The 25,053-nt window shown below is 39.5% G+C and overlaps 1 protein-coding gene across 12 annotated transcripts in view; it reads right to left on the bottom strand.

Annotated features, from left to right (window-relative positions):
- Window positions 1-111: 111 nt before the first annotated feature.
- GRIP1 (glutamate receptor interacting protein 1) overlaps window positions 112-25,053 on the bottom strand; it is a 308,647-nt gene continuing 283,705 nt past the window's right edge. For 10 of the 12 annotated variants that reach the window (XM_038154124.1, XM_038154121.1, XM_038154128.1 and 7 more), the window contains 9 exons: window positions 21,267-21,411; window positions 20,078-20,217; window positions 19,722-19,910; window positions 16,914-17,067; window positions 14,928-15,128; window positions 12,415-12,526; window positions 9,597-9,830; window positions 3,007-3,153; window positions 112-1,955 (listed from right to left, as the gene is read on the bottom strand). In XM_038154124.1, coding sequence (XP_038010052.1) covers window positions 1,719-1,955; window positions 3,007-3,153; window positions 9,597-9,830; window positions 12,415-12,526; window positions 14,928-15,128; window positions 16,914-17,067; window positions 19,722-19,910; window positions 20,078-20,217; window positions 21,267-21,411 — 1,559 coding nt within the window. In that variant the 3' untranslated portion in view covers window positions 112-1,718. Of the gene's footprint in view, window positions 1,956-3,006; window positions 3,154-9,596; window positions 9,831-12,414; window positions 12,527-13,850; window positions 13,871-14,927; window positions 15,129-16,913; window positions 17,068-19,721; window positions 19,911-20,077; window positions 20,218-21,266; window positions 21,412-25,053 lie in introns of those variants that run through there. The other 2 variants (XM_038154126.1, XM_038154127.1) reach the window with 2 other exon arrangements.

Below are 25,053 nucleotides of genomic sequence, written 5' to 3' on the forward strand. Positions count from 1 at the left end.
TCTTTTCACATATGGTAGGAAAAAGTATACCATAAATATAAAAATGGTATTTTTTTCTAAAACTATGGGAAAAAAACTGGGAAAAATATGAAGTAGAAAAACTCTACCTCATTTTTAATGTCTTCAAATCACTGTTTATTTTAATTTATACAGTTTTTCCATACAAATATTTGCAACAGTTTGAATTTCAAAAAACATAACATAGACGATAAATATCATGCTATTAAAGTATTAAATTTGTACAAAAATACTTTACAGTTTAATACTTATTTGTTACAAATAAAAATACATATTTAAGTGACTCATGAACCTTGGAGTTTTTGTTTTGTTCTTTTTTTTTATTATTTTTTACATGATTCAGCCTATAATGTCATTCTGACCTTTTCTGGCAGTGCTGAAATAGAAATCAGAGATACTTGTGTGTGTGCAGGGCAGGTGAGCTTGTTTATGTACTGGAAACAGCAACAGGGATACATTAAACAGTTTAAATTGACCAGAAACAACTCTGTAAGGTGATTGCTTAGATATGGAGACTCTACAAATTTACAAATCCAGTATCTTTATATTCACCAATAACAATAATTACCAATAACAACTTGAATACCAGAATAAACCAATGCAGCTGCTGGTGAGCATATAAAGCAACTGGCAGTATTTTATTGCTTGGGGGAAGAGGGGAGAGGAGACAATTTGTGTGATGTGTTTGTAAAATATATTTACAATTTTATATTCTAAAAATGTGTTGCAGGGGGTAATGTTTATCATAAAGAAGGCTGAAAACAAAGCATATTAAATAGGACCTTTCTTCCTTCAAGAAACTGATTAAAAAGCTCATGTGTGACAGTACAAGTTTACAGGTTTGTGGATCATTAAAGAGCTTTTGTATCAATCTCCACTGACATAATTTAAAAAAAGCCATTTTCTTTTAAAAAAACCTTTCTAATTTGTCTGAACTCATTTCAGTTTCACTCTTTTCAGTAATCCCTCGTCAGAGGTTTTATCCCACTAAAAAAGTCTCTGCTTAAAAATCCCCACAGGTTGCAAGACATACCATTAAATATTTCATTGCATAGGGAATAACATATGTTCTAACAAAGTTTGCTAAGTGGGGAGCAATGTTCAATGCAAACTGCAGCTTCCTGCAAGCATTTTGTTATAACATCTAAACCCTGCTTTGTCTAATGAGTGCACCCTTCTCGCCAGCGAATAAAGGTTTCCAAAATCAGAGATGTAGCCATTTCCCAGGAAAACCCAGTGCAGTAAACCACTCTGCCTTGTCCATCACACAGCAGCACCTTCCTCATAAAAGGATTTGTAAAAACAGTGTAACCTGGACACTACTGTTTGTTAGCAGGGGTTAACTCCATGTTTTTCCCATCAACAGCTGCTGATGCTGAAGGGAGAAGAACATTTATATCATGTTTAAAACATCTCCCCAGTTTCTTATTTGGGGAAAAAAAAGGCCCTTATGTGTTTTGTTTTTTTTTTTTACTGTTACTAATCCTAGATTGCTTAAAATGGAAAATGACTTGACTTAATGAAGAATGAAACTATTTCCCAAGTAACCGTGGATTAATAGAAGCCTTGAGACAGACCAACTGACCTCCTGTGCTTTTCAGTGCTGTACAGCATCTGAGCCTCAATCTCAGAGCAATCTTGAATGGATTTAGCACCATAATTGTCTTTTGTTACCAAATGTCCCGCTCCAGTGGTTTCTGCTATAAGGTATTTGTAGGATCCCGTGTCTCCGTGCTGACACTGGTGTGTCCGCTCTGCTGAAGGAAGGCAGCATTCGGGTCGCTCCACTCCCCACTCCCTGAAGTGTGCTGTTCTGAGCTTCCTTTCTGAGATGCCAGGGGGTTTCTGCTAATGACCAGTTCCAGCTTATTGCCAGATTCTGCGATGAGGGGCACAACCAAACAGCAGTCAAAGTCTCTGGTGCGAACGTGGTTTACCTGATTGATGAGAAGATTGATTTTTGGTACAGTTTTAGAAAAAAAAATGAGATCACAAGAGAAACATTTATCCTTGAGACTATGGGGCTTGATTTAACTATTCCAAGTAGAGAATCGCCCAGTATAAGACTTTTTAACTGTGATGTCTGGTCTGAAGACATCAATTAAGTTTTCTACTCACTTTTAAAGAGAATGTAGCAGAAGTGGGGATATTTACACCGGTGCTGGCTGTTGCCAGCTTTCACAGTGCTCACTCCTATAATGACATTTAACAGCACATAGGTTTTCTGTCTTTCATGGTGTTAAATGCAGTAGAACACATCTGTAATTTCAATTCAGGTTTTACCTAATATACATAAATTTATGTAAAGTACTTTATTAGGCTAGTTGAGAAATAATTTGGCTTTTTCATCATAGTCCAACTTGGCACTGTGGTAAGTGTGGTGCTGAGTAAGTATTACATTATTCCAGCTATGTCAGTCAACACTTGGATTAAACACAGAAATAATTCTCAGGTCTGTATCAAGAAAAGCCAAAAAGAAAAGTCTGTCTGGAAATGCTGTGGGAAATTGCAGCTTCCTAGTGCGCATTTGTATGTCTCCCTTTGGAGTTTTAAAATACCTAGCATTCTGAAAGAATTTGTTGCTATAAACCTGACAGCACAGGAAAATCCAGCTTTAGTGCCACTGCATAAAAGTCCAAAGCTCCACAAAGTGCTGCCTTTTCTTGCCAAGAAAAGAAATCTGAGAAATGCACAGCACAGCCTGTGGTGCAGAGCAATTACAGCCATTTGTCCTTCCTGGCCCCGCTACACACATCCCTTCCCAGCAGAAATACAAACAAACAGTGGTGCTCATTATTTAAAATATAATAAGCAATGTAGATTACAGGGCCATTCCAAGAAACAAAACTGCAAAGCTGCAGTTTTCTACAATCACATCTCCACAGACACATACCCAAATACCCCGCAGTGTGGTTATAAACCTTTCTACAAAGTGATCTGTATGTCACGTCCCTTCATGCTCGACCTGCACAGTGCCAGAAACATTACCTGTAGAAGTCTGTCATACGGTTTTAACCCTCCCAGATCACCAGGGCCAGCTGGTCGAATGTTTTTAACGTACACTCCTTTTTCCAATAAACCATCTGAGACACTGAACCCAAAGTCCTCTCCGTCAGAGTCCTTGTACAAAGTTACCTGCAGAGGAGAGGTGATGTGATGAGAAAGAAAAAAACCCTTGTCCCCATTTCTACAAGCACGAGGCAGGTTTTCTTCCTAGGATGGTTTTGGTGATATTTCTTTTTTTTTCTCACATTAGAGAGATCACTTACCTACGATTTGGTACTTACAGTATTAAAGTTGTTGCCATTTTGACATTATGTTAATATTCTCAGAAGCCACCTTATTCTTCTGTAAATTAACAGCCCTTTTCACTTCTGCTTGTCAGCTGGAAATTTGTGGTATTTGGCACACCTTTTCTGGTGTCACTTTTTCATTCTTAGTGTTTTGTCTCTCTATTCTCTAGCTGCCAGGATCTGAGTACAAGATAAGGCTTAGTTGTGCTTCAAGTACAAAGACCTGGCCTCAATCAAACAATTGGTGTTGTGTCTTGCAATCAAGGGAATAAAGACTATTGTCAGTTTAAGCTCTAGACTGCCTGGTTTTGGCCAGGCAGTGGTCCACCCTGTAACGCCTAACCTCAGAAGTGCTCAGTATAAGAGTTATAATGCAATCTTTTAAGGAAGTACAAATAAGGCTCCTTCTGAAAGAGCTTGCAGGCAGTGTTCTTACAGTTACACAACCATGAGGAGGTCATTAAAAAGCAGGAAACAGAAGATAATAAAACAGTTAGGAGAAGGTTTTTCAGGTATTCAGAAGACAAGTCCTCACAGATAGTTTTGTGAATTCAGCTATGTGACAGATAGAGACTTCTTTGTGGGTAAATGGCATGCTTAGGTTTTTAGTTTTTCTTGGTCCTCCATCACATCAGGGGTGCTGACCCATGCAAGTAAACTGTGTGAGTGGTGTGCCACTGTGAACAGATATAGTTGCATAGTCAAACCTGTGTTTTTTCCGCTGTAGTGTGTATTACCTTGAATTCAAAATGCACTGGTTTTATCATGCCTTGGCTGATAAAAATGACATTAACTGTTCCAAAACTTTATAATGGCTTGGTACAAATAATGCTCCATGTGTTGCATTATTGTGTGTGCACCAGCCACTGAATTCCTTCCTGGTGTTTCTTAATTGCAGAATCCTTTGAATTGAAGGGAATTTGGAAAGTCTCTAGTCCAGTGTCCTGCTCAAAGCAGGTTGAGGACTTGGTTGGTATTTCACAGAAGGATGCCAAGGCACAGCAGTGCTGGGGCACAGCACTGGTTGGTGCTGCCTTCAGAAAGCTGCTGAGCTCCTGTTTAAATTGCCAGTGTGAAAAGGTATGCCAGAACAGACCAGGCTGTCTCAAAACAGGAGTAAAGAATTTAGGATTTGAGTTTCTTTCCTGCTCTCTGCATTTTTCTTGACTTGGGTTTAGGGGTGTATCAGCCCTGCTTTGACCAGAATGAAATCACACTCCCTGGTAAGTTTGCTAGCTGTCCTGGGCAGCAGTTGAGAGAAGCTGGATACGAGGGCAGTGGCTGTAGCAATAGCACTATTTTCTCTGTAGATGTGGATGGTGCATTGTGGGGCTGCTGTGAAAGCATCAGAGCCTTGTGCCATGGGGAACACCACACCCCCACGTGGTGTTTGTCCCTTACTTTACCCCAGCTCATCCTCTTCCCTTGTTTTTCTCCCCCTGAACAGCACTGCAAAGTAGAAAGCCACACCTAAAGTCCCCTTAAGCTAAAGGTTTTCTTCCTGCCAGTGACTTTTTTGGGTATGAACTGTCATTTCATACTTTGCAGAGGTCGTGGTGTTTAAGTTTTTTGCCTTCTTTTCCTCCATCCTCCTCCAAGATAAATTCTAGCTGAACCTGTTATATGGCCTCCATCCCTGCATGAACTTTAGGAGTCAATGGGCATTTCAGCTACTGAAAAACCTATCTGCAAATTAACAATAATTAATCATAGAATTATTTTAATTTGTATCAACAGATGCTATTATCAGCAGGACTCTAGGGAAATTCTAATAATTTGCTATGAATAGAGGCTTTTGTTTGTGATATCACAGCATGTTTAACATGGCTTTAATGAAAAGTGTGTTTGAAGCTGCTACATAAGTTCTGCAAGACTAAAAAAAAAAGCAGGGAGATATATTTTATTGACAGATTTGTGTGCACTTCCTGGCAGAAATTAAAAATAACTAGCTCTGGACCAAGACCCAAATTCTCTTCTAGAAAAGTAACTTTTTTATCCTCATCACACAAAGGACAGAAGTTCTTCAAGTTAACTGCTTCTTAAAGAAGCCTTGAAAAGTTCATGTAAAAATGGGATACAATGCCTGAGAGACGAAGACTTGAAATACTCTGTCCTGTTCTAGCACAGGTGGCACATTTTTTAAAATGAACTTCCCTTTTCCCCCTTACTCCTTTTCCCCTTCTTCAGGCACTGGAGTCAAATGGAGCTGGATCCAGCCCCGGATGAACTACTAAAGCACATGAAACAGGGGACTCTCTGAAGTCATCTAAACTTTATTCTTGTCCTAAGACAGGATCAACTGCACCTAAACCATTTCAGAGATTCATTTATCTGCCCCACATTTTCAAATCTCCAGTGATCAAGATTTCACAGTCTATTAAATGCCTTCTAGTCCTTCAGATGTTTCCCTTGGGTCTAAACTAAATCACCCTTGCTGAGGCTTAAGCCTGTTGCTATCCACAGAGAACAAGATCACTTTATTCTGTCTTTCTCTGCAGTGATGTGAAATAAGGCTTGTTTTTCTCTGGACCCTGTCCATATGGTCAACATCTTTAAGCTTCAGATCCCATACTGGACACTATTACAGTCAAGACCTTCTCAAAGCCAAACTGGAGTGGAGAATAGCTCACCAGGGATGGTGGTCCCATTCATATGTTCTGTGACAGTGTTGCTTTTATCCCTGTTTTCAGTGAGTGATCTATCAGCAAACAGCACACACACAAATTCAGCTCTTGACACCAACAGGAAGAGCCATTACACATTAGCACACCTTAACCTGGATCTTGTCTGTAATAACGCTACTTCATGCCCACCTTGTGAGACAAAAAAATGGAGCATTTCAAATTACAAAGGGCATGGAAGAGGGGTTTTGCTGTAGAGGGTCAGTGGTAAATTACTGCAATGGAGGGGCAAGGCAGCGGACAAGGAGGGGCATTGGGAATTATCATCCCAAGTCTTTTTATCAATCACATCTTATGCGCTTCAAAATATTTTCTGAGGCTTGTGGTTCTTCAGATCTACAGATCCTAGATTTTTACAAACTGCTTCCCTTATGGCTATCTTCTCTTGACTTTTGCTGTGCTTAACAGGAGCTTGGAACTTAAACTGACGCTTGCTTCAGGGATGAGGTAGCAATTTAACTTTGTTGCATGTTTGACAGCTGTCACATTTTTCAGGTGGAAGTCATCTGCAGACAACTTTCTTTTGTATTAGAGGTTATAATTTTCAGGCTAATTCTCTCCAGGGCAACATATATTCTTCAAAGAAAATCTCTGATAAAAGCCTTGCTGTCTGAAATACTCAGTTTCTACTTAATAATGGGTATGGACAAAGCCCTACCCAAAGGTTCCTTGTCCTGACTTGCAGCAACCCTCTCTGAAAGGAATAAAACTGCAGACAATTCACACAACACCTAAATCATGCTGGTTTATCTGTACTGCTGATCACAACTCTTTGGACGGTCTGATCTCAACAGCAAAATCTCCATTTGGGTGATTTGTTAAACTTTTAAATTTACATCAGGAGCCTAAGGGAAAAAGAAAGTGGATTTGGAAATTTAATTCATATTTCATAAGCAATTAAATAGTTACAAATTTAAAACACAAGCTTGTACATTTTGAGTCTGTGCCTATGCCTCTTCTCCCTCTCAAGTCTATGGGAAAATGCTTAATTTAAATTCATTCATCTTGCACAGATCAGCTATTGAGATATTTTAACTGACTGTAATTTTAGGTTAATGACTACTTGCAATAATAATATTGAAAAATTATCTGATCCTAGTGCATATTTTTGCTCTCAGAGGAAAGTGTGCTCTATGAAACTTCTAAAAAATGGTCTGCTATGATTTTTAGAAAAATATTAATCTATATTATTACCTAAGTAGATAAAATCATTAAAGACATTCATTAAATTTGGGTACTGATATAGCAATACACTATCCAGCTAAATTAAATGTTATTAAACCATCTAGAACAAATGTTTGAAGAGATTTGTAGGACACTTATTTCAATCCTAGTTTCCTCAGGACACAGTTCAAGAGCACAACTGGTGAATGCAATGCAGAAAGAAGGAACAGTGAAGAATTCAGGTTACTTGGCTACAAAGTGAACTCTGACCTGTGGGCACACAGGCCCTGCCTCAGCAGGGATGCAGACTCATCACACTGACACAGGACAAAGGCACCTGCCATGCCCTGCCCTGCCCTGCCCGTGAGACTGGCAAAGCTCAGCAGCACGTAGCCAAGTACGTGCTTGAGAATCTGCCAAGGGAGGTCTTCGATAAGCTATGTCTTAGCTTGTATCTCAAAACTGCCCATACCATCACATTTTTCCAAGTCTTCCTATTTTTCAGTGGCCCAGCTAATTAAGACATTTGCCTGCAGAGGGCAGATCACATTGCCAGCAAGAGGATACATGAAAAATACTTAAACCAAGGCATTTCCCTGACAGTGAAGTCATTCCTGTGGCATTGCAGCTCTTTTGGAAAACTCTGATTGAACAAGCTGTTCAAAAGAACACGTTATTAGTGTTAAACTAGAGATCTAATACAAAAATGAACATGAATACATGAGAGAAAGTAGCAGGCACACTGCTACACAAGAACCAGTAGGAAAACTAACAAGTGAGAACTTGCTCAGATAAAAAGCAGTCCATGCTGGGCTAACCTGCATGTGTCATAGGGGTGTAACCTCACTTTGGGGAATCAGAGCATAAGATCCAGTCACTAGTTTCTATTTTTCTTGAATGACTGTAAGGATTTGGAAAATCCTCAGTACAGGTTCAACGTTCAGATTTTTTAGAGAGGAAATGACTCTTCTCTGGGTGACAGAGCAGACAGTAAAAGCAAATTCAGCATCACTTCAGCAGGCAGGGGAAAACTGGGTATATTGTCTGAACAAAATCTGGAAATTACTCCAAGGGAAGGTCAAAGCAATCTTAAAAATAGCCAGCTGAAGCAAGAGAAAGCTCATGGACAGGTTATTTGTACTGCCCAGGACTCTAACTGCTAGTTACTATCACAGAATATCACTGACTCATTACCAGAAATCTCAGGACTCCTTTTCCAGTAACAATTTATTTTAACATGGAAGGCTGGGTTTGTAATCCAGAACTGTGCCTTTGTTGAATGTGAGCACACTGTGAAATGCCTACTGGTATACTTTGGCTTTATATTTCACATTTATTCACCACTCAGAAAAACTGAGCACAGTACCTAACTCCACTGATCACATCAAACTGGAAATAGGAATAGCTGTAAACTATCCCAACACATCCTTATTGAGCATATACACTGGCAATGATTTAATTTACCATACATGAGATCAATTCTCTACTACCTTCTATAAACATTCATTTAGCCCACACCCTGCAAGTCCTTACATTGCTGAACTCAACTGAACTACAGACTAAACTCAGGCAAATCCACAGGGTTTAGAAACCAAGCCAAATCTCTTGAGAATGACCAGGTAACATATTAATGAAATTTCCCTGAGTTCTGCCTCCTCTCCGGAAAGATCTCAGACCTTTAAGAGGAAGGTGGAGGCAGGAAATGGGATGCTCATTCCCATCAGGGAGAACAGCATTATAATGTCCCTCAAAGTTTTGGGAACTGGTTGCTCTTATGGCCTCACTGGACTTGAGACCTAAAGTGGCCAGGTGTTTGCTGTGCATATCCAAACATACTTTATCCAGTACTTGCTGGGTGCCAGTGCCACCTCCATATCACTGAGTGATTTCAACCATCTTGAGCAGTGAAAAGTTGCACAGTCTGAAGATTATTTATCCTTTTTAGAGCAAAGGAATTATAAAGAGAAAAGAAGCAATACCTAATTTGAAATAACATTCTATATTATGTACCTTGAATCTCTTGTATTTCATTCAAAATGAGTGTTAATTTAAAAAAGGACCTATGGGAGCCCCAAATCCTCCTGAGAAATTTCCCAAAGAAATGTATTTTCTAGAAATTAAACTTTGCTTTCTTAATGAACACATTTTGCAGAGAAGAGTTATTGGTCTTGTCAATTCAAATTACCAGTGGATGCTCCTTTCAAAAGAGCAGTGCCTTTTGAGGATTTATTGTAAAATGAAATAGTAGACAAGGATGCATCTTATTCATTTGTTTTCCCCCACAAGGATCTATCATTAATGTGTTTGTAAGAGCTAATATGCATGGCCCCCAAATTACATCTGTGGAGTCATTATAAAAAGTGCTTACTGTGTTGCCATATAATTAGAGTTCCTGTGCTGAATATATTATTTCAAAGCTGTCAGAAGAAAAATTACAGACCTTGTGTAACTCCACAGGAGTTGGTGACATGATTTCTTTCATTTCTTGCTTAAATTTTCTCAGAACCATGGACTTTCTCCCCACATCTGACGGCAATGTGTTGCTACGAGTAGCTTGACTGTAATGTGGCCTTACAGAACTTCTTTCCTGGAAGCTGGCTTGTCTTCCCAGCTGGTTACGAGGTTGTGGGTTCTCATGATTCAAACTCATTGTACTTCCTGACATGATTGTGGCCTAGAGCATTAATGAACAGGTTAATTTGTAGCAGAGAATGTGGGTTAAGTAAGCGGTTAATTCATAGCAGTAGGAAAAACACCTCTATTCTTTGTTAGAACACAATCACTCGGCACAGCAAAAGGCAAGAGGATAGATGTTCAATCTGCTTGCAAGTCACTATAAAATAAAGGACCACAACAAAACACAATAACAATATATGAACCCTATGGGCAAAAGTTTTCAGATGGCATTCAAACTAAGATACTGAGCACCAGAACTGCTATGCTTGTAAGCCAGTCCCCTGGCAGACTGAAGAGTAGTAGTGCAATTGCTTATTTTAAAAATATTTTACACATAAATAAAACAACATCTAAGTTGTGGCATAATTGCATTTGTTGGAATTGGAACTACAGGAAGGCATTTACAATTCAGACAGTGTGTGCAAGGTAAAAATATGTGAGCCAGCAGAATATGTATGTAGCTCTAGAGCCAGCATGGGCAGAGTGCCTGGCTATAACCCCAAGCTCACAGAAAACTCAGCGCAGGTGAGCTCACTGCCTGGAAAGAAACTTTGCATGACATGCACACTGCAAGAGTGGCTGCCTTAGCTCAGCACTAATATTGGCCCTGGTCTCACTGCTGGTTTTAATCGCAGTAAAAGCCTTTTGTTTTAGATGCAAGAATACATGAAATCGTGAAGGATGATGATGGGAGTCACCGCGCCCACTGGGTGGATCAGACTGAACTTGAAAAGAATCCATGCACAGCAATGAGCCTTCACCCTTGGGAAAGATTTTCTGCTCTGGGGAATGGGAGGCATATGCACTTTGGCACAGCCACTGTGGGGACAGGGTGTGCTGAATTTCCTATTTATTATGTCTTCTGATGGACAACTGGAAAGGGAAATTTAAAGACCATAACCTGAACTCTGACTGGGACTGGATGAAGACAATCTGCTTGAATGGGAGAAGTAAAAAATAAGGGCAAAACCAGACAAATAAATGTTTGCCTATCACTCCGGTGAGCATGTCTGTCACCCTTCCTTCTCACAGCTGCAGCACTACTTTCACTATAAGATAATGGATTGTAGCCATAACACTCTTTTGTGCTCAGTAATGACTGATATTACTGCCTGATGGAGCAGAAGCAGCCAGAGGACTTGGCAAACAACAGCCTTCTTTGCTCTTTGGCTGAAGACCTTGAAATGAAAAATGATAAGGAGTCCTTGACTACGCCATGGCACTTCATAAAGTAGAGACATGGCCACTCTCAGCATCCTGTCACACTGAATGAGTCTGGCTTTCTTTTCAGAGCTGGGGGTTGTGCAACGAGGCGATGCTATAAATGGCACGTCTACAGTTCTGAATTTCACTGCTGTGAAAAGCTGAGGAAAATTCAGTGTGTTGAAGTAACTGAATTCTGGTCAGCACAGATGACCTATTTCTCTTTTGGAATTATCTATTTCCATATCCTTTTATTATGCTCTGAATACTGAAAACTGCAAGAGAAGCCTGCAGTACTATGGAATTAAACCAGTATAACATTTACTCCTATATTTCTCTGGTTTTCAATAACAAATATACAAGAATTACATTTTGCTACCCAAACATGCAATACAAAAGCCATAAATCTGAGGAAGTAAATTAATCTGAACTGAAAAACTTTCACCCAGTTATGCCATTCGCATTCCTCCTGGCTGCTAAAGGACTTTATATAACATAAAAATGAAAATGAGATTCTGCCAGTTTTGCAGCTCCAGGAATTTAAAAGAACATAAAAGAAAATATTTTAGGACCTTTCATTCTGTAGCTTTAATTGACAGTATAATGGTAATTGTTCTGATTAGATAACTTAGAGAAAAGGTGATTAGACAATTAAAGACTCCCAAGTTACTCTGTCTCTGTTTTCTTCTCCCGATGCCCTCAGCACAATCTAACACAAAGCACGGTTAGATTTGTGTTAATAAACTTAAAGATGAAATATGAAAATTTGTTACACGGTGAAGAAATTGCTGCATAATGAACATTTCTCACATTGGCAGCTTCTTTTTCTTTCAGAGTGGTGCGATTATAGGTAAACATTTTGACAAGCTGATTTTCTTTTATGTTCATCTTAATCAAATTAAGTTTCAATTTAAAAGACAACCTACAACATGCTAAGAAAAGCTGCATGAAGCATCTGTCAGCGAGTGGAATGTATTGCTGCAGAAAGGTTATGCCCACTTAGAAGTTCTGTGCCATTTGCTGCCTGTACAGACAGCATCGATGGTTATGCACAGCAGAAGCTGCAAGTCAAAAGCACTGGGGTGAACATGTTTGTAAAATTTTGGTTGCATTGCACAAAAGAAAACAGCTCTGGTTAGGGGCAGGGGAGGCAGCTGCACAAGCAAAAGTATAAAGGTAAAGGGTAGGTACCAAGAGAGTCATGTTTCTCAAACACAGACGCCTGTCAGCCTTGTCCTGTGGAGAGGGGTTAAAGCTTTTAAATGAATTGGTGTGATTAGTGCAACTTAAAGAAAAAAGGAGAAAATAAAATGAATGTAAACCAAACCAAAACCATTATATTTCTCTATAATTGGAAAGAAAGGTTAAGATTGTTCTACCTCTAGTTCCCTCAGAATTCCTGACTGGCCACAGGTCTCTAAATCCTCCAGAGCCTGAGACCAGAAATTTTCCTCCTGGTCAGCCTCGGTGTTATCATGGGTACCTGTGAAGCTAGATTTACAATGAGAAGTTAAAAAAATGTGGACTTTTTCCCCCCCTCTAAAAATATATATTACACACGTGCCTTGCCACAGACTGCAACTTGAATGACAACGTTATGCAGGAGAGTGGGGAAGAGTCGCTGACCAGGAGAGGCTGGATGGACATGCAGAGCACATGACAGACAAGCCTTCTCATAACCTGGCAGTCACTAGCAGCTGGCAGGATCTGAGCAGCGAGTTGTTCAGTAAGGAGATAAATGGATTCCAAGAACAATTCAATACACATTTTTACTGGATTGAAACCGGGACCTCCCTATGAAAATTAATGAATCAACCAGTAGCTGTGTGCGGAGCTGCTCCGTGCAACAAATATTTGCAATAAAACCTTTCAGCCTCACAGACTTCTCCCAGGCAATATGGAAAGAGTCCTCTTTTTTTTTTTTTTTTTTTTTTTTGCAAACAACATTTTGCAAAAGAGGCTTGGTGGTGCTTTTTACCTGATTCCTTCAGCCTAAGCTGCATTTATCAATTTAAGCCCGCCTGATCACCATAACAGAAACTGCTCCAATCATTTCACACATAAACACAGAGAAACTTTCAGGGATGCCACTGTCTTGCGTGAAAACTTAGGTCTCTGGTGTTTCATAAATGCACCCAAAGCCTTATTAAAAGCACTCTGAGCAGATGTTGGTAACAGTGATGCTTAGGGTAGCTGCTCAGCAAGTGAGGTCTGATAAAAACCAGAACTCTGGGCTGCAGTGACACAGCCCAAAGCAACACCTTTACAGTGTATGTGTGTATACAGGGAGGGAAGCAAGGGGGGTTTCTACCTTAGCAAGGGGAAGCAGCTCAGTAAAGGCTCACACAAGCATCAGAGCTGCTGCATGGGAGAGGGCTGATTATGTGAAAGGCACAGGGGAAGAAGGATGAGGAAGGAAAGTGACAATTTGCCCTTTTGGTGGCAGCAAGCTGTTACTTTGGAGCAGCTGCCCATGGACTGCAGCTAGTGGTGCTTAACAGCACATAAACAGAGCAAACACTATTACGGAAGCATCTGAGGCCTTGCTTGACAAACAATGTATTACTGAGAACAGCGTGAACGTAATTCTGTTTACAGAATAGCTTTTAAATAGGAGAATTGCCCAGCACAAGGGAGGACAGCTTGAATGCTTCACACACATGATATTCTGCCTCAGAGATGCTTTCTTACAGCTACAATCAGTCAAGCAGACAATGGTCAGCCATTTCAATCTCTTATTGCAATGATTCTCCACCTAGCATCAGTGTCTCTTCTAAGATATTGCAATAGATACAGCAATGGCAAGAATACCTACTCAGATCACAGATGCAATTCCTCCCAGGCAGGACAAGAAAGTATTTAAAACATGATTTTAGAAAGATCCTTGACTTCTGAAATGAGCTTTTTCCATAAATCTATGTAGTTCTTTCAATAGCCAATTTTGAATATAGATTAATTTATCCATTACAATATCTCTTGTTATACTGCACATTAATGATATCAAATGGAACTTAAGCTAATGAACAGGATAATTTGAGGCAATTGTCTGCGACAGAAAAACCTGGATTTCCTAGAACTGGAGGTCCATTTCTTCTCTGACTTCTGTGAAATAGAAAATCATGATGCCTCTATGCATGGGCTTCTTAGTGGAAGCAATTTCTTTTTCAGCTCTCCTCTCCTCTTTTGCTCTTTCTCTGAGTCTTGTCTCCTGGTGTGTGAAATCTCAACTTTTGCATCTTCATTATAGCCACATGAGTAATTTGTAGCTGAGCTACTACACCAAAAAACCAGAAGAGGTACCAAAATAATTTACCTAGATGTCATTTTTATCTAAAACCTGAGGGATTGATTTTAAATCATACAAAATATTGTTTGGTCCATAATGAACATATTTGGTTTTCTGACACTTTTTTAAAGAGCCATCAGAAATTCAGATGCATAAAAAGTCAGAAGGAAAGGCAGTAGGACAGATAATGAAGACACGGGTATCTAGGATTTGGTTCTTACTCTCATATGAGAGACAAAATCTTTGTGGTTTTTAGTTTTTTTAATCAGGAGGTTCTTTGATCTGGCAGACTCATTCCTGTAAGCATTGATGTTTTAATGTGTTAAACATTTTCTCTGGAGCAGGAACTATAACAGACTTGTCCGACCTGCCAGTGATAGGTAGACACCAGGCTAGAGAGTGGTTTAAGCTCTCTGTTTTCATTTGCTTGCCCACTGAAATTTCTCTGTCAATCAACAGCAAGTTAATGTGGTGTTTTCTGCTTTTACCCTGTTTTTCTCATTTCAACTGATTTTCCTTTCTTCCCTTGTCTTCTCACACCCCCTGCCCCCCATCTCTGCCTCAGCCCAGCTGGATCTCACTTCTGTGCACTTTTTGGTTTCCTACCTGGAAGTATTCCACTCTTCCAGCTGTCCCCCACCTTTCCTTTGCCCTCCAGAGGCACCTTTCCACATCTTTCCCTCTTTCTTCACGTTCCTGATGCTCTCTCCACCTGATCTTTCTATGGACGTTTGTTTTAAATGGTTTTCTTGATTCTCTCCCAATGTCTCAGTCTCCTTCTGTTGCCACATATTCTTGGAAGCTGTGCTACACAAAACAAAGGCAAGAAAAAAATTACTTTCTACAGCTAGAGAAGAAGAGAAGTTGTTTAGCTAGAACTACAAGAGAAGAGGTGCTTTTTTGAGGATTCCTGTAACAGGCTTGAAGAACAGACATAGCCCTCTCAAATACTCCAGCACTTGGGATGGCAACACCATCAGATGTGGCACCATCCATATTACAGATACAGCATTAAAGAAATCATTATTTTAATTTGCACTGTATCTCTCAGGTGTAAGTCATATTGACAAGCAGAACAAGACTCTTTAATGTGCATACTTTCTGCTGAACAGTGCTTTAAAATGGTAATAGAACACATGCTTTTCATTTAGAAGATTCTGTATTTTACAATCCAGCTCCCTGATTCACTGCTCATCAACTTTTTCAGCCCATTACTTACAAAGCTGCAAAACAGTAGGTGTTCTGGAATCCAGGGCTGCATCTCATTTGAGAAACAAAATTTGGGCTGTAACTGTGGATAAAGACCCTATTAAACTAAAAATACTAGGCTACCAAGAATGGGAAATACGAAGAAAACAATCTAATTTCCTTTATTAAACACTGTCCACTACTAGCCTATGAAAACTGCCAGCGTGCCTCTGCAGCAGGGACCAAAGGAGCTGAGTATGGACTGAGAATTCACACTTGCTCATATCTTAGCTGTCACCACGCCAGGCTTGTCTGCAGACAAAATGCCACAAAGCCAGGGGCTGTGTCAGAGGGTTTGTCATTCAAATTCTGAAAGCAGCATCTAATCTTTGCCTTGATTTGTATTTCAAAGCTTACAGACTGGACCTCATGGATTTCCTTACCCAGTATGTTTATACAGGCACCAGGAAGGTTTTTTTTAATACTAGAATTTTTCACAGTCTGAGATTTCAGGCTTGCTGTGCTGGCACACCAAGAAAGAGTATTTCTCATGAAGGACATGCACGTCTGCAGGTCCTGAGGTGAGGATGGGCGCAAAGAGCACAGAAATCTCTTTTACTGTGATGCCTTGTCTTCCAACGTCTGAGGAAGAACTGTTCATTGGCAGAAATTACCTAAGTCTCTGCAGTGGATCCACGAACAAACCCAAAAGAAAATTAGAATAGAAGATAGATTTTTGGGTCTTTCACTATCTCCAGGAATTGTGAAGTAAATTTTTTTTTCCTCAGGAAGTGCTTTTGTCTGCAGAGAAATTAACTGAAAATGAGATATATTTCTCAGGAGAAAGGGAATAAATGCATGGCAAAATACACATAGTTTGGACAAGACATTTGTACCTGGATCACTTTTTACTCCTGCTGAATCACTCCTACTGAATGTGAATGTCTCGAGCATTTATGGAAGAAGACTGTAATTTGTGCTTCTTTGCCCAAACCAAAATGAATTTTCATAGAAGACAAAAGATTAATACACCAGCTATCTTCAGCCACATTATCTGTAGGTTTATTTTTGTGGAGAGGAAAGCAGATCAGATTTTTTTCTGAAACTTGCCCAGGGAAATGCCCTAATTTTTTTGTTTGTTTATTCTTAAGTGATAAATGCTGTGTTTTATAGGCTGAAGTAACTTGAAATAAATATAGGTCTTGGTGTTGGCATCATAATCCTCCATAAACACCATTAATCCATCCCAGTGAGTTTCATTAAGTATACTGGGTCTCATATTTAAAGGAAGAGCTGCTATAACTTCATTAGAAAAACATAATTTCATTCCAGACAGCTAATGTTCATTTTTGAGGCATTGCTGCAGCTGCAGACCAGAGAACAGAAACTCATCTGGGAACTTACCTGCTTGCTGCAGGTCGGTCCCACTCGTCGTCACTCAGCCCTGGATCATGGAATGGGTGGTTCCGTGGTTTGCCTGGAGGGGACAAACTGCCCTGCTTGGGACTCCTCCATTCATAGGCATTGAAGTTGTATCCTGAAGCCTGATAGGTGTGTCCTAAAAAAAATTAATTACTCATTTGCAGCAATGCATATGCTGAAATGACAGGAAAGCACAACTCTGAAGCTGGCTTCTCAAGAACTGTTGAATTTGTCATTGATACCTTTTTTTTTTCTGTAGCCAGGTTATTTGACCTAGATTATGTCTGGAATTAGGTATGCTCTAGAGTTTCTCTTGTGGAGGTCCACTGAAAGCAAAATCTTAAATATATCTAACACTGTTCTCCTCCTGTTTATGTCTCAGCTGCTTCTGTATTTAGTTATAGATACTGCCACAATTTATCAATTTCCAATTCGACATCCTAGGTTGAACAGGAGTGAATAAAGCATGTGTTATGGATGTGTTAAATATGTGTTAACATGGTCATATGCAACGTGCCCAAAATTAAAGCAAACTTATTAAGGAAACTGCTTCAGATGTATTGAAAAAAGTTTCCAGAGATGCATTAAAAAATCCCATGAACTTGGCTTTTCATGTGCCCTTTTGCTAGGGCTCTGAGAGCTCAGGAAAGGCCAGTCTTACAATGGGCACACATTCCCAGGACCAATATACACCATCTCCATCTGCCATTTCTAAGTGTCTCAATGCTGTGCAAGTGGCATTCACATGGCTTTTAGACCTGCAGAGTTTATTTCTGGGTGCTTTTATCATACTAGCAAAGCAGGTATTACTTCAGTGTTACTTCTTTAACTGAAACCAGGTGTAAGATGAATTCCAAGTAGGAAGAAGTTTCCAAGAGATATATCAAGAAGAACACATGGATCAATGGGTCACAAGCTGATGCTGATCTAGTAAGCAAAATCCATTATGGTAGAACTGATACACATAATATATACATTAAATATATATATATATGTGTGTGTGTGTGTGTGTGTGTGTGTGTGTGTATGTATGTATACACACACACACACATATATATATAACATATATATGTAATATACTGCACCTTGATATATTACTTTTTTAGCTCTGTAGTTGGTGTTTTTTGATGTGCATATTGGATTAGGAAGTGTTATTTTGTTGATGACTATTGGCACTGCTGCCACCCCTCTAAAGAGGATAATTTGCTTCCATAAATCAGTCTAGACCTGTCTCCCTCAAATGCTGCGTAACTACAGAGCTGTGAGCATTTTCCAGCAAACTGGAAGATATTAACACAGTCCCAGCTTCTAGGAAAGGTACTGGTTGGGAAATGTGACTGCTGTGGGGTGAAGGCTCTGGATTAGTAGAACAGACACATAAGACAAAGGTACAAAATGGGGTATTAATTCAAGGAGAGAAAAGACAGCTCACCAGCATTAAATTGGTAATTAATAGGATAAAGCATTATCTGGTGCTCCAGAATCATCCCCCAAACTCCTCAGCTTGCTTCGTCTGTGCTTATTGCCAAGACGGGTTTGGAGCAAAGCCAAACTCAGCTTGATGGGTCAAGACAGAATGAACTTTTATAGAAATGGGGGCCACCACGACACCAAGGGATAAAGGCACAAATCTGCTTGTACTCAGGCTGTTTAGCAGAGGTGCCACGTATCCAGCCAAGTCTGGGCTGGTTTTTTCAAGGGAGTTGAAAAAAATCTGCCTTGAGATACTGGTTCAGCTTTGGCACAGAATCCAAATCATCAGGACTTTGGAAAGCATTCTGGGCCTCAATCCTTTCCACAGCTGAACAATTTGCTCCAAATACATTCAATTCATCCAGAAAATTAGAATTACCATTCTGGCACTTCTTAAGCAATATTTCTCCTTAGAGCTTAAAAATATTAGAAGAAAATCTAATATAACTTATTTTGATGAACTGACCAACACAGTTAAGGAAAGGGGTCAAATTTATCCAAATTCCAACTCCAGTGAAAAAGTTATTTGAGGTAAGGATCTATCTGTCCAAATACCTGCCAGGTAATGGGAATACATGCTTTACTGTGGAAAGAAACATTTTTAAAAGAGTTAAATAAAACACCGAAGTTGTGTGTAAGTTATTTTTCTTGTTATCTTGAATAATTCAATATGTCTATATCCTTCACTGCCTAAATAAACATGTGTTACAAATTGAAATTATTTTAAAATCCTATATAAAACAATAGTCAGAGAGAGGTGAAAAAATGATAATTATGGAAAATCATGTCTTTAAATGGAATGATTGTTTTTGACAGCTGAGAGTTAGGTATTAATACTGCAGGAATGAGGAAGAAGCAAAAGATTTACAAATTATAGGCAATGACTAATGTTGCCCTTGAGCAGTTTATAATAAATCTGTTGTCATTTAAAAATTAATGCATATGGGCATCAAACTCATGAACATCTCCAGAGTGTTCTGTGCCTTACATTGATCTGTACTTGAAGGATAAACTTATTTAGTTGTGGATGAGCTATGGACCAAGCTATTCAGATGTCAGTAAAGGTAACAAAAGCCTGTTAATGTATTGATAAATGCTTTGTAACACATCACATCCTCATGAAAGAAGGAATGTGAGGCCAGCCAAGTGCAAGAAATCATGCTGCCTGCCAAGATGTGTGGTCATAATGAGACAGCAGCACATTATAAAGTACAGGGTTAAAAAGTGCAGATAAAAAAGTTCTGCTTAGGGCAAAGGAAGGTCAACCAGGAAGGCAATAATTCCTGCTTTAAATGTTGATTGTGTTTTTGACAGTACCTTGATTTCCAAAGCTGGTATCAATACCAGAGCCATCCCATGACTCTACTGCGCTGTCGACACTTGGGACTGTAGTGGAATAGATGTCCGAGAGCTTGCCAGATTTCTGTGCAGCAGAGCTTTCATCTTCAGCATCACTCAGCTCACTCACGTGACCCACAGGCACAGAAAATTTCTTGGGACTGGTAGCTGAATAGGATTATATAAAAAAAGGTGTTGATCCTTGCTTTACTGCAGTTCTGAGAATCTGGTTTTTACTCCTGACACCAAGCTTTTCCAAGGATGGGCTAAATGCTTGTTAATCTGCAGTAACACGTGCATTAAGGACCATGGATGGTACCCTTGGCCACACTCACCATCTGTTTGCTTCTTGATTTTCAAGGTGACAGTTTCTCCTGCCATCTGTAACAAATGAATGGCTTCACTCAAAGGTTTTCCTTTCAGACTGCTACTATTTATTGCTAGGATTCTGTCTCCTATGTGAATTGCCCCAGTCCTGCAATAAGAGAGAGAAATAAAACATCGAGAAGAGAGTGTAAAAAGCAACAAAGGCAATTTCTTTGCATTTCGGAGCATTAAAGTCTCATCTCCCTTTCTTTCTTTAATTTTGCTTTTATTGCTGTGTCACAGAGTAATTCTATTGTTAGAAATGCTCAAAGCAAGTCACCTTTGTTGTAGTGACAATAGCAGAGCTGAGGCATGATGTGGATTTCTGTGTTACTGTGACAGTTGAGTTAATCACCTGTGGATGATACTCACTGCAGCCCACCTGCTCAAGAGCAAGCTGACAGCTTAGTAAGTCCTAAAATGAGTCACGTTTCTAGAATTCTCATAACATAAAAAAAAACAGTGTAAGCAAGCAACTAGCTATTTCACAAACCTGGCCTTCAGGATGGGTCAATCAAGAAAAGAAAATAAATCATTTTGGTGTAACTGGTTCTGGCTGTGCACAGTATCATGTTTTGTGTGCTGTACCTTCTCTCTGAAACCACCACCAAAGGTGAAACCACGAAATTTCAACGACTCAACCAATCTAAGAAATAACAGGTGATGGAAATCTTGATAATTTTCATTATTCTCTATCTATCACTTACCATGAGAAGCATTTCTGCTCCTCTGACAATGCTTCCTATGGTGTATGTAAGTGCACACGCAGATGCAGTGGCAGGTAAGTGTATGATGAGTTCAGATAAACTTGCACACATGAAGTCCTTTCTTTACTTATTGTACTATACAATTCTACTGGTTCTAAAAGACTGCCAAAATGTTCCTGTGACTCAAATTGCTCAGTTTGATTGATTAGGTTTTCCTTGGTGATCTATAATAAGGACCACAATCCTCTGCCTTGTACAGTATGTACATCCTCCTCATGCTCCTGGAACTTGGCAATGATCAAAAAACAGCAGCAAAAGGATTATGAACACAGATTTGAAGAATGATAAAAAAATCAATTACTAACCCATGAAAATCAGGGTTTTTAGATAAACAAAACAAACCTCTATCTTGACAGAGAGAATATTAAAAATAATTTTCTTTCCAGCTTACCTTTCAGCTAATCCTCCTTTCGTAAGGCTGGAAATGATTATGGGATCAAAGGGCTCTTCAGTACCAGAGATTGTAATTCCAAGAGGCCCACCATAGCGCTTGAGCTCAACAGTATAAATAATTGCTCCAGAGCTCTCCTGTTCATCTGCAATAAATGCCAAGGGGATGCAATTGGTTTCTTATGAAAGAAGGAATGAAAGAAATAGCATACTCAGTCTAGTGACTGGTAATCAAACAACATTATCAAAGGATCACATCTCAGATACAATTCTTAATCATATTCTACCGGATTATTTTCTAAAAAAATAAATTACTTACTATGCAAAACCTGGACACAAGTCGACAGAAAAGCTCTCCTCATTCTGTTAAGACTAAATTTTACTCTCTTTAAAATCTTTAGATCTCTTTTCCTATTCAACTATAACTTAAGGCTATTTCGTTACAGAATCACAGATTGATTGAAGTTGAAAAGGATCTCTGGATGCCACCTTGTCCAACCTCCTTTGACAAGCAGGGCCAACAACAGCTGGTTTCCCAGGGTTGTGTCCAGCTGGCTCTTGAATATCTCCATGGGTAGAAACCCCACAACCTCTCTGCACAACCTGTGCCAGTGTTTGGTCACTCTCAAAGTAAAGAAGTGTTTCCTGACACTAACATGTGTTTCAGTTTGTGTTCGTTCCCTCTGGTCCTGCCACTGGGCACCACAGAGGAGAGCCTGGCTCTGTCTGCTTTACACCCTCCCTTCAGATATTTATACACCCTAATAAGATTCCCCCTTTGAGCCTTCTCTTCTCCAGGCTGAGTGGTCCTATCTCCCCCAGCCTCCTCTCAGAGGAGAGATGCTCTGGCCTCTTCATTACCTTTGTGACCCTGTGCTGGACATCCTTTGTCCTGTACTGGGGAGCCCATGGACTGGACCCAGCACTCCAGAAATCCCTCTGCACTGCTGAGCAGCAGACAAGCATCACCTCCTTTGACCTGCTGGCCAGGCTCTGCCTCTTGCAGACCAGGAGGCTGTTGTCCTTATTTACCACAGTGTCACATTATTAGAGAAAAGGCAAGTTACTACTGTGGTATAAATACTGATACTTATCTGTTTCTTGAACTGAATGGAAGTTATTTAAAATTAAAGGTAATTCAAAAGTTTTAAACACAAACTTTCTTAAAAGAATTCTGGGAAAAGTCAAAAGTCATTGTAAGATGAGCAGCAGAATTCATAAAATAGTCCATGTTTTTGATGGACATATTTTGAGCTTTTTGAACAGAATTAAAAAAAATATTTTCTGTATACTGAATTATCAACTAAACAGAATAGTAAGTCCATTAGATATTATTTCATGATATTGCATGAAGTAATTTGCATTATTTTGAAGTTTTATCTCACCAAACAATTATCAGAACTGGAAAAGAATCCATCACTGAGTAAACTTAAATACAATGTATTTCTTTAAACAACACTCAATAAGCATTGCACCAACAAGATATGTGCCTGTATTTATACAATGCTCTTTACATATTATTTACAAAATCCTAACCACAGCAGGAGAGCAATCAACTGCAGCATTGTTGAGTTGTGAGGTAATATTTTAAAATTTAAAATGCCAGAATTCTCCTCAAATCAAAATAACAAATGCTTTCTAGCTCATGTTCTGATATTGGAATTCAGCAAGGACAACTGGTCTGGTGGACAAATTTTCTTAGATCTGTGGGTAATGACATTTTAAGCAGTTCAGTGAATGTGGAAAATGTCTAGGATGCACATTCCATAAATGTTACTAAAACAACTTAGAAAATTCAAATGTTATAATTCCTGTTCCTGTAGATAGAAAAGCTGAAAAAGGGGAAAAAACCCCCCAAACCTACATCACTAGCAAAGACTCAAAGAGTTGCCTCCTTCTAATACTGAACATGGTACTTTAGGCAGAACTGCAGGCACACTAATATCTTTGAAGCTACTTTGTTTCTTCCCAATTTTCAGAAAATTTAGATCTTCAGCCCCCCACTTTCCCCTTCCAATCTCTTCTATTTCCTCCTTGCTATCCATGTACAGAAAAAGCTACACAGAGAGAATCAAAGGAGAGAAGAATTAGTGGTGTTCATTCAGCAAAGAATACAGGGGTTTTTGTGCCTACTTGGGGCACTGTCATCAATGTTTTGGCGCAGTTCACATCAACTGCACTTTGTTTGACATGCTCTTTTCAGAAGCACCCAGCTCCCCAGACCCCACTGGAAGCCCCTGTGTGGCACACAGTGGGCCAGCACGCAAGCTGCCACTGCACAGCAGAACAAAGGCAGCTTCGCTTGCTTAAAGCATTTATGGAACAACCACAAATCCCCTGGGATCCAATGCTGGTGCTGCTCATCCAGATGTGGCATGGACATGGTACAAGACTTCAACTGAAAGGTGGAAAGTGACACGCCAAGCTGACTGAAAATGTAATAGCCAGCACTTGCTAACAAGTGACACAACATTAACATTTCGCTGCTATAAACACAAAGTGAATAAAAAGTTACTAACAATCCGCAGCTCTTCCACATGAGAGCTGGAAGTCTATAGATGTAAGTCCGACAATTATTGGCTTAATGTTATGCTGGGCAGAATGTTGGATCTACCCAAGAACAGGGCATACGTGTGGCCTGAATTCACCAGGAAGGCCAGTTCTGCCAGGTGAAAGCAAAGAATAGTGATATTCAAGAAAGGGAACTAGCCCTTAGGTTAATCAGGATTTAAGATTGTCCTCAGTTTGGGAAGCTGGCAAGAAGAAAAGGAAAGAGAAAAATTGCTGGAAACATACCTCCACCTGGGGAGAAGATACAACTGAAGTACTTTGGATATGGGTCTCGTGTTTTGGAGAATTTCCATCTTTTTTTTCTTGTAATGCAATTCTTGTGGCTAATTCTTGGAAACCACATTTAATGAAAGTAGATCCTCTGTGCTGCGGTGCCTTTGCTCTGCCCACTGGCCTCTTGCTCATCAGAGTAACATCTGAGCAATGCAGTGACAAGGGCAAAGAGCAGCAGGATCTGGGGAGCACCTGACATGCATCATGCTGCTGTGGCCTCAGCTGCACGGTGGATCAGAGGAACACAGCTCTGAGACCCCCAATACCTGCCTCACCTTCCTCAAAAAAAACATGCAGTGAAAAAAAAAAAGAAGTTTAAATGTTAATCTTATTCTGTGTTTTACAAAACTTTTTGGAGTGCTCCACGCCTACTCATCAATCAGCATTAGGCTTTTATTTTCTCAGGGAATTTATTATTTTCCTCTGTTGAGTTTAAGCAGCACATTTCTTCCTTTTTGAGGAAAAAACTTTCATAAGTAAATTAATGGCAAACACACAAATAATTATTTTAACTGAGATATACTTTTTATTACACCTTTGCTACTATTACGCCACTAAATATTTTTTCTTTAACATTTGAGGAGACAGTCATTTTAAATTTCAAAGTATCTGAAATCTGCTATAAATACTTTCATTTACACTTTGATACTTAGTCAACTCTTACAAGAACAATTTGTTGAAAGAATGTTTTTTAGTAGGTTTCTGAGTAGCTGTCCCATTACACTTGAATCTGTTCAGCTACACCAATCATGTCTGGATAAAAAACTGTAGTTGTGTGAGAATCTTGATATATATCAAGCAATGTGAGTGTAAACGAAAACTGTGGTATAAGAATCCCACTGAGACTAAAATCTGTACCAGATACCATGGTGTGCAACACCTAAGAGTGCAAATATCTCATTTTCCATGAGTGGAGACTGAAATCCCCATTTCAATTACAGCAA

This window comes from Motacilla alba, chromosome 1A (genome assembly GCF_015832195.1).
Source record: "Motacilla alba alba isolate MOTALB_02 chromosome 1A, Motacilla_alba_V1.0_pri, whole genome shotgun sequence".
Taxonomy (NCBI): Eukaryota; Metazoa; Chordata; class Aves; order Passeriformes; family Motacillidae; genus Motacilla; species Motacilla alba.